The 17,844-nt window shown below is 53.2% G+C and overlaps 1 protein-coding gene across 2 annotated transcripts in view; it reads left to right on the top strand.

Annotated features, from left to right (window-relative positions):
* The first annotated feature begins 11,113 nt into the window (after positions 1–11,113).
* ROR2 (receptor tyrosine kinase like orphan receptor 2) overlaps positions 11,114–17,844 on the top strand; it is a 171,716-nt gene continuing 164,985 nt past the window's right edge. For both annotated transcript variants that reach the window (XR_014139909.1, XM_081802754.1), the window contains exon 1: positions 11,114–11,214. Coding sequence is in view for 1 of the 2 variants with exons in the window: in XM_081802754.1 (XP_081658880.1) it covers positions 11,127–11,214 (88 nt within the window). In the remaining variant the exon portion in view is untranslated. The remainder of the gene's footprint in view (positions 11,215–17,844) is intronic.

Genomic DNA, 17,844 nt, shown 5'->3' with positions numbered 1-17,844 from the left:
CAATTTCAATCTCTTTAATAAATATAGGGTCATTCAATTTATTTCCTTCAGAATGAGCTTTGGTAGGTTTGTCTTTCAAGTAATCTGATGATCTCTGACTTTTAATCATGGTGTTTAGCCACACTTATTATGATTGTCCGGCATCTTGCGCTTTGTTTTCTACTTGTCCCATAGGCTTTTTATTCCCTTTTCTGTCTTTTTTCGGCTTCTTTAGGATTAAATGAATGTTTTTTATGATTCTACTTGATCTCTTTCATTGGCTAATGAGTTACAACTCTTTGTTTTGTTATGTTAGTGGTTGCTTTAGGGTTTATAGCATTCATCTTTAATTCATCACCATGTCCTTACAAGTGGCATTACACTTCATGTATAGTATGAGAACTTCGTAATACTACACTTCCATTTTCCCTTCTTTCTTCTATTTATTCTTTATTCAGTTGTTGTCACATACTTTACTTCTACATATGTTTTAAACTCCACGAATTGTTCTGTCACATAGTCTTAGAGCCCGGATGGTCTGATCCAAAGTCCATTCTCTTAATCTACATGGTAACAACAAAACAAGAAAGCAGGGGCGCCTGGGTGGCACAGTCAGCTGAGTGTCTGACTTTTGGTTTCGGCTCAGGTCATGACCTCAGGAGGATGAGATCAAGACCTTTGTCAGGCTCTGTACTCAGCGTGGAGTCTGCTTGAGATTCTCTCTCTCTCTCTCTCTCGTTCCTTCTGCCTCTCCCTACATTCACACCTGCTCTCTAAATAAATAAAATCTTTAAAAACAACAAGAAGAAAACAAACAAAAATTCTCTGCTCAAATTGGCCTTTGACAAGCTTCAGGTAGGAAAGGTTAAGCTGGGGCGCCTGGCTGACTCATTTGGTTAAGCATCTGCCTTCAGCTCATGTCACGATCCCAGGGTCCTGGGATCGAGCCCCACATTGGGGTCCCTGCTCAGCGGGAGCCTGCTTCTCCCTCTCCCTCTGCTGCTCCCCCTGCTTGTGCTCTCTTGTTCTCTCTCTGTCAAGTAAATAAAATCTTAAAAAAAAAAAAAAGGAAAGGTTATGCTGGAAAATGTGAAATGCCTGCCTAAAATGCAACACAATCAGGAAATTCAACTGCATGTTAGTATAGATTCTTCATGGTTTCAACAATGCATGTTCATTCAAGCCTCAAAAAGTTCTCAAAAAGCTGCTGGGATAAAATTGGTAAATTTACAGGGTGATGTTACTATAAACTATTTTTTTCATGTAGAAAGTAAAAGCGCCTAATGTAACACACGGCTTTGTGCTCTATAATGAATCATAATTGCTTACACATATGGTGCTTACAGTTTGCTGGGCACCATTCTGAGTGCTGTTTGTGTATTAATTTATTTAACCTTACCTCACTGTTAAGTAGTCCATTTACAACAGGGCAGTGGGAATTGCTATATGTGGCAATTCAGGAAATGTTTAACTCAAGAGTGCACTCAATTTTAAGGATGGTGTGCATCCTGGTATATAACTTTGCTACGTTAGTTAGATCAAGATTTACCAAAAAGGATTCAGTTTCCATCCCACGTGAACACTAAATTTCTTTCCCTCCTTAAAAAGAAAAACACTTTGTGTTTTATTATTTCAACAAGTTCTCAGTCTTACTGTTCCAACTAGTCCCAATAAATTTTGGTTGTTACTTTTCATATCATTTTTATGATGTGGCATCAGACCCTCAAACAAATACTGACAGGAGCAGGGCTGGAATTTGTGGCATACTCCATTGTTTGTATAATCTACACCCCCTAAGAGATGAATAAATCATACATTCTTGTGTAGCAGGGTAGAAGGAGTTCCCATGAGCTCCAGCAAAGGAACTGTGCGCACATCTGTGGAATGTCAGAGCCCTGATTCAGGAGGTGAAGACCAATTGAGGTACAAGTCCCTAGGCCGCGCGGACCCGAGGACGTTTCTCCCTCCCCTCATAGGCAGGATGCTGTAAGCTGCACCAGGGCTCACAGACAATGTCTTAAGGAAGAGAAGGGATGAAGTCTGAACACAAAAACAAAACCAGGGACATTTGGGCCAACTCAGGTGGGGAGTCGAATCTTGAGTAAATACTTACTAAAAATAAGTAAAACATGTAGTATTATAAGTAGCGATACATGCTAAGGAGACAACATAGAGCAGCCGAGGGAGATGGGAATGGTTGGCTATGAGAACAGGGTTTCAGGGAAGGCGCAACAGAGAAGGGGATGTTTGAGGAGAACCTGGAGGAGGTGGAGAAGAGTGCCACACAGCCTCTCCATCAGACTCTTCCAGGAGGCAGTGATACGGGGCCCAGGCTGCTGGGGACTAAGGAAGCCAGTGAGGAAGGAGGGACAGGGAGGTTCGTAGGAGCAGAGGGTCCCTGGAGAGCAGATCATGTGGAATCTGTGAACCCCTGGAGAGACGTTTGCTTTTTCTGGAGATGGGGACTGTTGCAGAGGAAGTTGGTGGGTGTCATCCTGGCTCTCATCTCATTGTGCTAATTCAGCTTTGAGTTAGTGGAGGCCCGGACCATGGTAGAGGTCGTAAAAATTGATTTGTTGGAAGCTGTATTCTGAAGATAGAGCCAACATGTCTTCTGATGGATTTGACGTAGGAGAAAATGAGGAGTCAGGGATGACCTAGAAGTCTCTGGCCCGAGTGATGCTTGCAGAGATGGGAAGGACTAGAAGGAGTGGGCCGGGGGAAAAGGGCAGCTGCTGTGTTTAGGGCAGCTTAAGTTGGATGTGCCCCTGATAAATTCGAGTGGAAATGTTGAGTGTGTCGTTGGGCCTATGACAGCGGTGTTTAGGGGAGGGACCCAGCTGAGATGCTCAGTCTACAGTGGGCATTTACAGACACAAGACTGCCTGCCATCCCCCAGGGAATGAGATGTCCCAACATTTAGAAGTTAGGGAGAGGAGAGGAAACAGAAAAGGAGGTGAAAACAGAGTGGCCAGCATGGTCGGAAGGAAACCAGGGGATGTTTAGGAAGCCAACTGAGAAAGGGTTCCCAAAAGGTGAAGGTCAAAGGCTACTGATAAAGAAGATTAGGACTTAAAATTGACTGCTGAAATCAGAACCACGGAAACCACGGAAGACCCTGTCACAGGGAGCCTTTGTGGAGAGGTCGTGGTGAAATCCTGCTAGAGGTGATTTCCAGGTCAGAGGAAACGGTAGAGTGAGGACATCTGAAAATTCTCTGCTCCATAAAGACAATGAGAAAACTGGCAAAATTCTCAGAGTCAACTTTCTAAGAACGCTGGAAGCTAACCAAAGGCCTGTAGCAAACCCTAAACGTAGGAAGCACTTCTGCAAGACAAGCAGCCAAGCCTCAGTCAGAGCAGAAAGACATTGGAGTAGAACAGGAGCTTTGTGGAGCCTTCATTGGTCCCTATTCTCGTGTCCCACCCTCCGCCTTGCAAAGTCTCATCCCCTCGCAGCCTGACAGCCACCAGGGAGGGCACAGAGCAGGGGGAACTTCTCCAGGCGCCCCGGGCCCAGAGACGCGCGTCCGGGGCCCCCTGGGAGACCCACGTGCGGGGCTGTCTTTGTGTGGCTGACCCGGAGCTCCTCCGGCGAGAAGAGGTGTGTTGAGAAGGTGTCGCACGCAGTCACTGTCCCAATCCACAGGTGCACGGAGCTGCAGCAAATGACAGGCCGATGAGAAAGCTTGGGCGGCCGAGCTGGAGAAGGGGCCAGCCACAGGGGCTTGGCAAAGCTCCAAGCTTGCTTTGATTGTCCTGTGGCTTCCTTTTCTAGCTGAACACGTCTTCAGGCGTGTCTGTCAGTGCATTCGACTCTCCCTCACCGTCCTGCACCGCAGTGCAGTGTCCTGAGAGAGACGCATAGATCGATATGCATGTCCCCCCAATATCGTTGTTAACATAGCACACGTGCTCTATGTTTACAAGTTCATGTGCTCCGTAGGGGTGCGTCCACTTAGACTTTCCCCTGTTGGTCGACATTGAGGCGATTTCTAATGTTTTTGCTGTGGGAGCTAAGAGCGTGTGTAGTAGCGTCCGCTCTATGAAGGTGGCTCCCGTAGAGCACGCCTCCGTTCCCGTGTCCTCACGCGGTCCCCTCCCGCCCGGGGTCTGGGCTGACACTCTGGAACCAACACAGCCCGGGCGGGGGGCTCAGCCTGACCGAAGCCGGCCGCCTCCGCCTCTGTGGTCTTCAGAGCTGGCTGCCATGTGGGAAGCCCAAAGCCCTTCTGAAGAGTGAGGCCACGGGCCGCGGCCACGGGGAAGCCCCTGGCCCACACCTTGCCCGGAGCTGGAGGCCACCGGGAGGAGCACCGACGGGCCGGACGTGAGCGGGAAGAAGGCACGTTGGGTGTTTCTACCTAGTGGGGCCTCCGAGTTCCGCGGCCTGGGGGAAACGACGCAGCTGAGCTCGGTCAGCCCACGGGAGCCCGAGGGGTGGTGCGCATTGCAGAGTTACACGACTGTGCGCAGCCACGGGGAAGTAAGGCTCCGTGGTAATTGGTACGACCCCCTCCCCATCTCTCTGTACACCGAGAACCGAGGGGCTACATTTCAGTAAACCCTGCTGAGTTAGCTCCTCCCCGGAATGACCGAGCACCACTTGGCCGCCCTACCCACAAGGACCGGGGGTCCCCTCGTCCTTTAGAGCGCTTGCCGGATCAAAAATGGGATTTCATTTCATCTTGCATTTCCCTGATTACGAGTCAAGTATTTGCTTTTCTGTGTTTACTGGCCCTTTGGGTTGACTTTCCTGTTAGCTGGCTGTAGGAAGAGAGACCAACAGGATGTTTTCTGGGTTTCGGGGTGCTTCCCTCCCGGTTTCCCTGCTGGGGCTGCTTTCTGCCGCAAGCCCCCAGCGGGTCCCCGTACTGCCTCGGTTTGCAGTTCCCCGCCGCCGACAGACAGCCGCGAGGTACTTACCGCCCCCGCCCGGCATGTCTACACCGGCTCCGTGTCATAGACTCAGGCTGACGTCCCCGATGCCCCCCGAAGTCTCAGTGGAAGAGGAGAACGGCTGCGTGCAGCCCGCGCCCCCTCATCCTGGGATGACGACAGCGCAGACATCATGCACATCATCCTGCTACTGGTCTTCCGCCTCAACGCCCCCTCCGCTGACGTCTGAGGACTGAGGCCCACGTCAGCCTCTCAGGAACCAGGCTGGCTTCATGCACGTCTCCGCAGGATCTGTGGGCCCTGTGGGAGGGGCTGCAGAGCCTAGAAGGCCCATCTGGCACCCACATGCCGGCCTTCTAACCGACAGCTGGAAGAGCAGGTCTTTCCCGGAAGCTCTGGCTCTCGCTCAGATGCGAGTCCTCAGGGAGAATCCAGTCATGGGATGCGTGGGATGCCCCCCACCCCCAGAGCAGGAGTGTCCACGTGGACGCAGCGGTCATGGGGCCCGCACTCGCTCCCTCCTGGGAACAAAGGCACTGAGGTCTTCCTGTAGCACAAGGATCCGTTCCAGGCCTGTCTCCCAGCTTCTGGGCGTTCTTTGGCTCGTGGCAGCATCTCTACCATCTTCCCTGGGTGTCTTCCCTCTGTACCTGTCGGTCTCCGTGCCTCTTTGGAAGGATCCGGTCATGGTGGATTAGGGCCCCTGATGACCTCATCGTAGTATATGTGATCTGGAAAGACCCTGTTTCCAAATAAGGTCACATTCACAGGTACTGTGGGTTAGAACTTCCACATCTTTTGGGGGGCACAAGGCAACCCATGATGTGCACCAAAACCAGCTCACTGTAGGTCTCAGGCTCCCAGAAGTTTGAGCTCACGGAACCAGGACAATCCTCTGTGTATTTGAGAGACGGTGTCACATAGGAGAGGAGCTGTGTATCTAAGCACCAGCCAGTAAGGATGTGGCTGTTGATCCACGGGGGAGAGTGAGTCTACATTTGCTTTTAAGCCTGAGAAATAAATAACTTTTAAAGAGGATTTTGGAAAGTATTCTCGGCATGAAACCTTGTTGAACAAAAACCTTTGTAATATTAGTACTTTCATCCAATCGTCCTATTGTAGTAACCATGGTGATATAAATACATGTTGGTTTTATTGACTTTCCATTTCGAAAAAGAAGGAACTATTATTTTTAACTACCCCGTCAGGGAAAACATTCTGACCATATGTGTGGTATAATGGGAAATTTATATTTGGTCTTTGTCCCAGGTTTCTGGCACAGAGCTCCTAATCCCCTTGGAATCTCTTGAGTGATGAGTATCTTTTGTTTTTCATAGGGAGCCCTTCTCAACCACACCTGAGTTCATGCTAATGAGGTGACTGTGGGAGGGCTCCTGACCAGCTTCGGATGGGGGCTGCTCACCAGAAAGACCAAGCCATGGGTAGGGGGGAAGGGAGAGGGGCCAGAGATGGATCGCCAGTGGCCAATGATCTAATCAATTGTGCCTATGTAATGAAGCCTCCATAAAGACCCTAAATGAAGGGGTCCAGAGAGCTTCCAAGTTGGTGAGCACGTGGAGGAGCTGGGGGGTTGTGCACCCACCCCCTACCTTGCCCCACGCCTCTCTTCCAGTCGGCTGTCCCTGAGCTGTATCCTTTATAGCAAACCAGAAGTGGTCAGTAAAGGACTTTCCTGAGTTCTGAGAACCGTTCTAGCGAATTATCAGAGCTGAGGAGCCAAGTGGGACAGAGGTGTAGCTACCCAGGGCACCAGGACCTGAGACGGGCATCTGACTTGAGGCTGTGTGGTGGGACCGAGCCCGTAACCTGTGGGGTCTGGTGCTAACTGCGTGTGGTCAGTGTCAGAATAGAGTTACGTTGAGGGACCCCCAGTTGCTCTTTGGAAAACTGGTGTTGGAAAACACGCCATGTACTTCCTGTCAGGAGAGGAAAACTACCTCTCAGCGAAAACCTCTAGGGAGATGAGAGCTTCAGCTGGTGGCAGATCCCCTCAGGATGCCCACTTGCCACCTGGGAGTCATCTTTGCTCAAAATGCTGACCCACAGAGAAAGGTATTTCCTGTCAAGGTCTTTCTGCTGCCCCCATTTCCTGACATAAAGATTGGAAATTTAGGATAAAGTTTCTTTGTCATCACGATCGTGCTCAAGCTGTGCGAGCTTTGGAAGTTTGCAGTTCTTGGTGAAAACTGGGATTTTGGTTTCATCAGCTCCGAGTCTGAATTTGGGGGAACAAGAAAGCATGTTTAAACTGTATGTAGACATACATGGTTTGAGATGAAATTTATTTCACAAAACCACCGTACTTTTGGACGGATGTGTAATTTTAGGATAAGCCTATAAAGAATTCTCTCAGTCGTGTAAGTGTGAAATGGAGAACCTGCCAGCATCATGCTGTAGAGCTGTACTCCACGCTAGAGAAAGGTACTGGGCTGGTAAATGGAAGAAGGTACTGTATTTGTCCTAAATCGGTGCTGAGCACAGCATTTTCTGCTCTTCTCCCTCCTTCCCTTCCACATTCGCCGCTACCGCCTCTCGCCTCTCGGGCGCTGGTGGGCTCACACCAGTTTTCAGGGCAGCAGCAGATCGGTAGGGAGAACAGACCTAGGTCAAGTACGTCTGCAGCACTGGGCACGAGTATACCCATGACGCGTGCCTCCAGGTGGGGTTCCAGGCACACTGTACATGCAGCCTTGACCCGTCGTGGGGTGATGGTGATCGAGGAGGGGTCCCTGAGGAAGGGATAGCCAAAGGGGAGGAGTGAGAGACACCTCGGTGAAGGAAGATCAGGAGGAGCACGTTCCGGGCAGGAAGAGCAGCTTGGGACAGGCCCCATGTGGGAGGGAGCTTGGTGCTCTTTGGGGCTTTGAGGAAACGAAAGACCCCGACGGCTGGAATGTCAGAGCAGGGGCAGCAGGGAGCAGAATGAGGCTGGGCATTTGTGGGGGGCAGATCCCTGTGTAATGTAAAGGCGTCAGACTTTGACTCAGAGTGCTGGCAGGCCATTGGGGAGCAACGGAGTTCCACCTGGGCTTGGAAGAGCTTTCTGGGGTGCCTGGGTGGCTCAATCAGTTGAGGGTCTGACTCTTAATCTCAGCTTAGGTCCTGATCTCAGAGTCATGAGTTCAAGCCCCTTGTTGGGCTCCATGCTGGCTGCCCTACTTAAGAAAGAAAAAAATGGGGGCACCTGGGTGGCTCAGTCGGTTAAGCATCTGCTGGGATCATGCTCTGGTCATGATCCCAGGGTGCTGGGATCGAGCCCCGCATCGGGCTCTGCTCCACGGGAAGCCTGCTTCTCCCTCTCCCATTCCCCCTGCTTGTGTTCCCTCTCTTGCTCTCTGTCAAATAAATAAATAAAATCTTTAAAAAAAAAAAAACGAAAGAAAGAAAGAAAGGATCTTGGGCGCCTGGGTGGCTCAGTTGGTTAAGCGACTGCCTTCGGCTCAGGTCATGATCCTGGAGTCCTGGGATCGAGTCCCACATCAGGCTCCCTGCTCGGCAGGGAGTCTGCTTCTCCCTCTGACCCTCCCCCCCTCATGCTCTCTCTCTCTCATTCTCTCTCTCTCTCAAATAAATAAATAAAATCTTAAAAAAAAAAAGAAAGAAAGAAAGGATCTTTTATGTAGGTGTGGGGAGCCCGTTGGAGCTGGGTGATGGAGGAAGTGGGGAGACTGGGACAGGGGCTCTTAACTAGGCAAGAGATGATCTTTTCTTGAGTTAGGGTGAGGGCACTGGGGACAAAGGACAGTAGGCAGAAGCATCCAGGCAGTAAAACCAACAGGACATGGCAAGGGGGTGGACGAGAGAGATGAGGAGCCAACGGTGGGGCCTCCGTGTGTGTCTCAGGGAGCACAACCCACAGAAACTAGTGGAATAATAAAAGTTTGCTGGTTTACGCTGTTAGGTTTGGTGGTGATGTGTCCTGCCGCAATCATTAAGTATAGTCCAGGCTAGAGGGGACAAGCAGCCTCCGTCTGACTTGGAATCAAAGCCACATTCTACTACTTAGAAAGCACATTATTTCAACTGTCCCCGTTCATGAGGATAAGTTTACTGCATTTGTTCCTATAGGTTCTGAACCTGTAGAAAGGAAGGAAGGAGGGAGTGAAGGGGGAAGATAGGCAGGAGCCGGCCAGAGTTATAGGTAGGGGAACTGTGGAGAAAGAAATGCTGAAAAGATAATTTTTATAAACCTTTAAGGAATCATATGTGATATAATCCACATTTCTGACCCCACCCAAGGAACTGTCGGCAAAAGTATATGTTGCTGTTTAAACTCTCAGGTCAGGTTTGCGGGGAGCCCAGTCATGTGAAATTGCACACAGATGAGGGGTTGAAGCATGATTAGATCATTTCCCCAAAGTTCACACTGAAAGTAAGTGGCGGAGCTCTGGACCGAATAGTTCTGGAACTACAAGGTCAAGTCTCTGCAGCAGAAAGCAAAAGGGAGCACAGATCCAGCAACAGGATGGAGCTCTGCAGAGGGACCGTCTTCTGCCTTCCCTCTCCGCTTTCCACCAGATCCAGAATGCAGGAGTCTGGAACCAAGTGCCTCAGGACCAACTCTTAAGGCCTTATTTACTCTCAAAGCATCCTTGAGGGCCCCCAGGGGAAGGAAAGTGAGGAAAAAACCAAAGATAAAGACCTGGCGGTCCTCAAACAGTTCAGACGACCGTCTGTGCTCAGGCCTCCACCATTGGATAACTATTTTATCATCATCTCCCTTTCTCCCTGGATTTCCGGCCGCCCCTTGGCCAGGCACGGTCCTTACAGGGTGCATCGGGAAAGAGAAGTGTGTGGGATGTTGCCGCAAACAGATTCGCCAGAGACGTGCGGGCCTAAATCATTTTAACAGCGGTAATGAGCGGGGGCTGGTTCAGCCATGTTGTCAGCAGACCACGGCTAGAGAACTTTTATTTCCTGCCATGTGTGAGGCAGTGGAGGGGCAATCGGGGGTGGGGTGGGGAAGGGGGTCAAGCTCAGCTGCCTCCGGGTCTGGCACCCAAGGCCAGGGCTCTCCCTAATTCACCCCAACTAGCAGGAAATGGGGCTTGAGCAAAACACGCCAAACTGCTTGAAAATCAGTTGAAAGATAAATCTCACAAAAAACGGAGACGGGGGCGGTTCCAAATCCTTTCTCCAAGAGAGCAAAAACAAAGAAAATTCCTAAGTTACAAACAGGAGGGTCAGGCTTTCCAATTCCAGACCTTGGCATGTGTTAAGCAAAACCAAGAATAAGCAAGAAAATATGCTATTTGAATTGCATTCAAAATGTCTTTTACAAGTGAAGCAAATTACTTCTGCATGTTCTGGGGCTCTGCAGAGAACAAATAGTGTTCTGCCTTTAATGGGTAAAATTACACAATTTGCTTTTAACAGTAAACCAAAAGCCACGGTGGCTTCAGATAGCATCGCGCTCCCTCTACGCTGCTCTAGTCCCGGCGGTTTCTGGGCATTCTGGAAGGACCTGGTCGTCCCCACCGCGCAGCGTGGCGAGAGCCCGGGAGGGCCCCCGGCGGGGACGCGGCCTGGCCTGTTTCTTTCCTTGACCGTTTCGCTTCTCCATGCCCTCGCTTCTCTTCCTCCTGCACCGCCGGTTTCTGGGACCGAGTAGCTGTCTGATTTGGCCGGGTGGGCCTGGCGAGGGAGCAGGGTGGTCCTGAGTTACTGATTTGTGACCAGGCCCCCGGGGGTCCCGCCCCCTGAGCGTGGATGCCAACTGCCCAACGCGCCGCTGTGGCGCGGGCAGCCGCGGCGAGGTCCGGCGGGACGCCCCCGAGGCGCACCTCTGCGTCTAAGCGTGCCGGGGGCGCGCGCGGGAGGCCCGTCCGGGGCTGGTGCGGCGGCCCGTGGTCCCGGCCCCTCGCCTCCCGCGCGCCCCGCCTGCCGCAGGCGCGTCCCTCCGGCAGGGGGCGCCGGCGCCGGCCTTGCTCTGCCCATCGGGGCGGGCGAGCCGGGGACCCTGCCTCCTGCGCGCCCGCGGTCCGCCCCCAGCGCTCATCCCCGCGGCCGGCGGGACGCCCAGCCCGCGCCCCGGAGCCTCGCAGCCAGCCCGCGCCGCGCCCGGAGCCTCGCGGCGCGTTCGGGCCGCGACAGGAGGAAGACTAGGAGTTCTTCGAAAGGGACCAACTTGCGCAGAGCCCGGGAAAAAGGGCAGCGGACGCGCGGCCGACAGGGGTGGTGGCGCCCGGCCCCGCCGGCCCCCGCGCCCCGGCCCCCACGGCCCACGGCATGGCCCCGGGCTCGGCGCTGCCGTTGATGTGCGCCCCGACCGTCTGGGTGGCCGCCGCGCTCCTGCTCTGCGTGCCCCGGACCTCAGGTAGGACCCGCCGCCCCGCGCCCTCCCCTGCGCGTCGCCTTGGTGCACGGGCGGGGGCTCGCGCTCTCGGGTCTGCGCCTCCGCGGCTGTGCCCCCGGCCTCTCTCCCGATCAGGGGGCGCCGCGCAGGGCCCCTCCCCGCCGGGCCCGCCTCGGCCCCGCGCCCCGCCGCCCGGGGCTGCTTCCAATGAGGCGCGCTCTGGGGACGGCTAAGTGTTTCCAGAGACCCGGCGAGCGGCGCCGGCGCCCACGGGGAAGCCCCCGGCCAGGAGTCTGCGAGGGTCGTGAGTGTGAAGGTGGCCCGGTCCCGGGTCCGCAGATGTGTCTTTAGTTCTCAGGATTTTGACTCGGTCCTTGTCCTCCCAGGTTCCCCCTGTAGGGCTCACGGCCCCCGCGCCCCCCTCTCCGCCGGAGCCCCCCACCCAGGGCCGGCGCCGCAGTCGGGCGGGGCCCGGGGGATGGGGTTCCCGCCCCCCACCTCTAGATCGAAAGGGACTTTGGCTTCCCTTTTGTTGGCCCCTCAGCTCCCTCCTCCTCTCCCGGGAGGTAGCCGAGGGGCGTTTCCTGCCTGGGGTCGGGGGGTCGCGGGGCGGCCTTTAGGCTGCTGGGGCGGCACCCCGGGACCCGGGACGAGGCACGCGGCCGGAGGGTCTGGCCCGGGTTCCCGGTGGCATTTTCCTGGAGGGGCACACGTTGCCCCCGGAGTCACCGCGCGGGCTTGTCTGCGTGGGCCCCGGGGCATGCAGGAACTGCCTCGAGGTGCGGAGGGAGCCTGGGGCCCCCGTCTAGGGAGCCGGAGGAGGCGGCGCTCGCCCACGCCGTCCGGACCCCCGAGCACCTCCGGCCCGCGCCCCGCGGCCGAATTCCGGGCACCCTGCCGGGGTGGGGGAGGGCGGCGGTGCCTCCAGGCCGGGACGTTGGGAGGCTGAGGAGGTTCGCCTCCAGTCCCAGAAATGTGTGAGCTGCCCCCTTACACTTAAGAGGGATTCAGTGTTGCCCGCCTCTCGCATCGTGCACCACCCGCCATGTATTCCTGCCGGCAGGTGAGAGTCAGGGGACCGTCGCAGAAGGGGGCTCACTCTTCCCGCCCGCGTCTTGCTGGCAGCTGCGCGCTCCAGGGACCTGTCTACACAATCAGGAGTGCTGGGCAGCCTTTTTAGGGAGTCGTCTGGGCTTAAGCAGATGCTGATTATGTCAGACATTTCTGGTTACTTGGTTTGGGAAGGGGGCTTGCGTAAGTCTATCGCTGTCCCTTAAAGCATAAAGCGCTCAGGGTGCATGCACGGTGCAGTGGTAACTAGCCTATTCGAAGTCAGCCTGGGGGATTCTCACCAACATCCCTGCGGATTTCTGCACCCCTCCTCCCTGCAAGAATCCCTCTCCCCTTTAGAGCGAGGGGGCGGGGGGATCCGTTCGCTGCGCTGTGGGAGGGGGGCGGAAGCGGCTTAACTCGGCGCCCGGACGCGCGGTGGCCGCGCGGGGCCGGGTTGTCCCGCACCACGCTCTCTGCCTGGCCGACCTGCGGCTGCGGTGGTTTGCGTTGCGCGTGCGGAGGGTGGGGTGCTGTGCGGCGCGGAGGGGTGAGAGCTGGGTGCTGCGAGAAAGACCACCCTTCTGTTGCTCATACCAACGTTGGAACAAGCTCGGGAAAGTAGCTCGCGTTTCCGGGCGGAGTAGTTTAAACATTGCTGTCTTTCCCAGTCGAGTTTCAGAAATCTCGGAGGAACAAAGCAATCCTGGGTCGTTCTCCTTAACTCTTGAACCCTGAGCGGAGGTAACTTTCTTTTTTCCAGTTGTAAAATAATCCTCTCCAGTTGGGGAGGGAGTAGGAAAGGTGTTCATCGTCCTCTTCTGGAATGCTCGGTTAGCTGAAAATTCAAATATGTTCATGTTCAAAATATGAATACAATTTTATGATGACAGGAGATTTGGGGACTTGGCATCTTTTCTGCTGTGAAGAGGTCTCCTTGTAACCTGAGTGTATTTTATACACAAAAGATGTTACTATGTAAAAACATGGAAAGGGTATTGTAGAAGGATTTATAAGTTCTTATTGTACATTTTTATGGACGGCTCTGTTCCCTGAGGAGACAAATACCTCATGGGCTGTGTGCCCCGCCTAGGTAGGATGGGCTGGGTGGGAGTGGCCGTTTTGGGGGTTCTCCCTTTCCCCATTTTGACAGTGCAGCAGCTTTGACTTCTGGCCCAGATTCTTGGACTGATGGTTATAATAAATAATGCTCGCAGTCCATTTGGAAGCAAGCAAACGAAAACATCTTGAGTAAGAAGACTTTGGAAAAAGAAAAGTTTTCATGTATATAGTAAGACAACATGTTTTTTTGATTACGGCTGTGCACGGAGCAAAGAAGCACACGTTTGAAATGTTGCAGTATTTAACAGCGAGAGCACGTTTAACCCTGGTGTCTGCTCCATACTGGATGCTGTCCTGAGACCCGAACACTGCTGGTCCTGAAGGGCACCCACAGTGAGCTGCTGGACTGAGCGCTCACAAAAACAGCGCGGGGTGCCCACGGGCCTCTAGGCAGTGAGGCCCAACTCTCAAATCAGCAAAGCAAGTCACCGTTGGAAAAACGACCAGAATTTTGCTTAATGTTTCCTATGCAAAAAAACAACAGGGGTTTCCGAATGGGCTTCCTGGGGTAGTTTTTGGGGACAGTGATCTGCAGATGGACCAGGCAATGGGAACGGCATTTCCATTTCCTATAACAGAGACCTTTTTCCTATTGTTTGGTCAAAGTACAGCCTCGTTTGGTGTTTCTGTGTCTCTCTTTGCTGTGAAGTACTTGTTCGCCATGAATAGTCAGTTAGCCTTGGTTTAACCTCTGAGACATTTAAGCCTGGCAGAGCCTGGGTTTAGTTTAACAGGGCTCTTTCCTCTGGAATCTTCCCTCCCCACCCCCATCTGTGGGATAGAAATGTCCTGGGGCCACAGCTCCTCAGACAGGTAGGGAGGATGAATCCTCTAAAGGGGGATTTCTGAAGCCAGGTTTCAGAAGAAGGGGCTGGAGAAGGGGCGCTCCTTTAAAATGCATTCCACCACGGGGAGGCCAGGATGTGGAAAGTTATTATCATTGAAATGGGACCTGGGTGTGAAGGGCTTGGCCTCCCTGATCTGCAGAATTCTGGTCAGCCTGCTGAAGCACAGGAAATTTGTGTACTCTCTAACTCTTTCCCCTGGGAGAGCTCTAATTATATCATTCCAAGTTGCAGTCAAGGAAAAGGCAGTGGGCTGCTAAGTGTTACCCCCACCCAAGGTTTACGACCACCTTCTAAAACATTCGTTGATGTCAGATGCCTTTTGGTGTTTATTTGGTGCATTCCCTGGGAACCGACCCCTCGGCCTCCCCTGCAGCAGTGTGGAAAAGGGCAGGGTAGCAAAGCTTTGGGTTTGCCCTGCTGTGCCCCACGGGGGGCTCCTGAAGGGCTCCGACTCCATCCCGGTAGAGAAGGTTGTCGTTAAGATCCTTCCTTCTTGGGGCGCCTGGGTGGCTCAGTTGTTAAGCATCTGCCTTCGGCTCAGGTCATGATCCCAGGGTCCTGGGGTGGAGCCCCGCATCGGGCTCCCTGCTCAGCGGGGAGTCTGCTTCTCCCTCTCTCTCTACCCCTGCTTGTGGTCCCTCTCTCGCTGTCTCTCTCTCTGTGAAATAAATAAATAAAATCTTTAAAAAAAAAAAAGATCCTTCCTTCTTTGGGGACCCTGTGGTGACTGCCAGGCGACCTCCAGGAACACCATGCACGAAAGCTTTCAGAGCAGAGGGGACTTTGCTTTGCAGAGAGAGGAAGCATTGCCTGAGAGGTCTGGATTTGGCGTGGCCAGTAGCAACTTCATGAGAGGACAGTTCGGGTTAAAAGCACTGATATTGGAAACATTGCCCTGCAGGGACCCTTTGGGTTCTTTGGTTTTGTGTTGTTCACTGCAGAACAGAAATGGTAGGAGTCTGATGAGTAGTGAGGGCTTCCTGATTTTTGAAGTAACAATTGGAGCAACAAGAGGAGCTCCATTAATTATGGCTGCAACTGGTGGGGGTTGGTACCAGCCTCTCTCTGGTAGGTATTTATTTGGTGATGTCGAGGAGCTTGGAAATATGGGCAGGACAGCTCTGCTCACATGTGCAGTTGTCGGAGAATGTACGGGCAGTGTGATCTATTTAAAATCCTAGTAACAGAGTGGCCAAGGAATTGTTGAGCAAAGCTTTTCAAAAATAAGGAATTGTGCTAGTGTGGTTTGCACCATTTTTGGGGATTTCTGTTCTGTTTTTTGTTTGTTTGTTTGTTTTGTTGTGTGTGTTTAAGTTCTATCTCAGAAAGTACCAAAAAAAAAAAAAAAATCAAAAGCCAAAGGGAAGGAAGTAATTACAGAAAAATTTGGCCTAATGAGACTAAGTGGCTTGTCTTCTAGAAAGTCTCACGTTCCAGTGGGAAGTGGTGTGTGTGTGTCTTTAATTGTCTTTGGAATGAGCTCCAGTAGGCTGTCACTTGTGAGATGTTATCTGGGGAGAATGTGGCTGCTTCTTCAAGTCCTCTGGGAGTGGGGGAGGGTTTGCCCCACATCCCCCAAGTTCCCAGCCCAGTGATTTCCCCCAGCCCGGCGCCCCCCTTGGGGGCTAGTTAACCCAGCATGCACTGAAAAGACAGAAATCCCCCTTGCAGACCTGAGCCCGGGAGGACAGTCGCTGCCGGGCACATGTAGCTCTTCAGGTTAAAATTAATTAAACTGAGATGAAAGATTCACTTCCTTCGCTGCACTGGCTGGATTTCACAGGTCCACGCACACAGAGGACATTCCCATCACTGCTGGGAGCTCTGTCGCCCGCCCCCCCCCTCCGCCGCCAGGGGCTGTTCCTCTCCTCTGTCGGGGCAAGGAGGGGCTCCACTTGGTTTGCTTTGTTTGTTGCCTGTGGGAGGTGGGAAGGCAGAACCCAGCTGGATGGACTCTAACATGTGGACCCAGAGGGCCCTGCCCCAGAGGTGCCCAGCACGGAGCCTACTGCGCCCCGCACGGGGCTACACAGAATTACGTGAACACGTGTGTGCACCACGCCTGTGTGTGCGTTACGTGTGTTTGGGAGGGGCGACACCGCAGCTCCATGAGGAGCACATAAAATGGTCTTTGTGACGACTGTTGGCTTGAATTAGGCCAAGTCTGCGATCTCAAAAAAACCCGACGCCTGGAAGACTCGAAAGAAACACGCGTCCTGGAGGAACGTGTACCCTGCAGGTTCCAAGGATGTGCACGGAGGAAGCACCTAGGACACCTTGCCCCTTGCCTGTTAGCCCCCACGTGATATCAGGCACCCTGGGGCATGCAGAAGCAGGTTCCCCCCGGGAGACTCACTTCTAGGGCGGGGGACAAAGGAAGTGACATGTGAGGACGCGCTCAGGGACAAATTCACCCCGACGGCGACGCGGGCCGCCTGGTGGAGAGCTCCCTTACCCCAGACCCCAGCCACGGCCCCCAGGGCAGCCAGGTGCTCACAGCAGGAAGGAGCAGGAGGAAGTGAAAGCACTGTGCCTTCCATGGGGCAGCGGGATTCCCGGGAGTCAAGTCACAGGGGTGCTGGGGATGTGAAGATGTGAGGGGCTGCGTGGGCCAAGGGATGGTGTGTTGCAGCCGTGTTTTAGGGGATAATTTGGCAGCAGCGGGTGGGCTTGAGAGGGTCATGTGTTTGTACCCAAGGAAGGAGGTGCGTGAAAAATTGAGGGGCGTGGTGTTGGACTCATTGGGGGAATTCCCAGGAAAGGTACTGCATAAGGAGCTTCCTGTGGGCGGGGGGGTGGCGTGGAGGGGGGGGGTGGGGAACTGGGCAGAGGAAAAGTCCATTCATCCCCTCGGGGTCTGGAGGAGGGTCGCACTCAACATTTTGGCTCCTGGCAGGCAACAACATTGGATAGGAGAATGAATAAGGTTTGGGGTACAATGAGGAATTTGGTGTGGACCTAGGAGCTCCCTCTAGAAAGTGAGCAGCTCACAAGTGGATGGCAGGAGGGCCATGAGAAGGGAGGGAGGGGCTGCAGGAGGGAAAAAGCTTTCAGGCACAGCCCCTGGGTCACACTCCCTGGAGAGTCTACCTTGTAGCCCTCCAATAGGATGCTATTTTGTGTTTTCTTATAGAACAACACTCTCCTATTATTTATTTATTATTTATGTTATTTGGAAATAACATTTGGAAACTGGGAATTTTATTCCCGACAGTGAAGTAAGCCCCTGGTCACCATATCGTAGTCTTCGTATAACATCGGACATGTTTCCAGAGCAGTTTGAAATCGTGAAAAATCGAGGACCATGATGAGTCTACAGGAGGAGACGTGACAAGGGGGTGCTCTGTCTAATGAATGTGAGAGCTAGATGCAGTGCACAAATTGGAGGCCTGGCTGGTTGTGCATCTGCTTCGTTTTCAAAACAAAAACAAGGAAAGGAGAAATAGAAAGTGATTACCTCAGATCTTTTATTTATTTTGTTTTTATTTTATTTTTTTAAAGATTTTATTTATTTGACAGAGAGAAGGAGCACGCACAAGCTGGGGGAGTGGGAGAGGGAGAAGCTGACTCCCCACCGAGCAGGGGGCCCGATGTAGGACTCAGTCCCAGGACCCTGGGATCATGACCTGAG

The sequence above is a fragment of the Leptonychotes weddellii genome, chromosome 14 (assembly GCF_054177405.1).
Source record: "Leptonychotes weddellii isolate Sample4059 chromosome 14, ASM5417740v2, whole genome shotgun sequence".
NCBI classification, from domain to species: Eukaryota; Metazoa; Chordata; class Mammalia; order Carnivora; family Phocidae; genus Leptonychotes; species Leptonychotes weddellii.
This window is presented reverse-complemented; position numbering and strand designations above follow the sequence as displayed.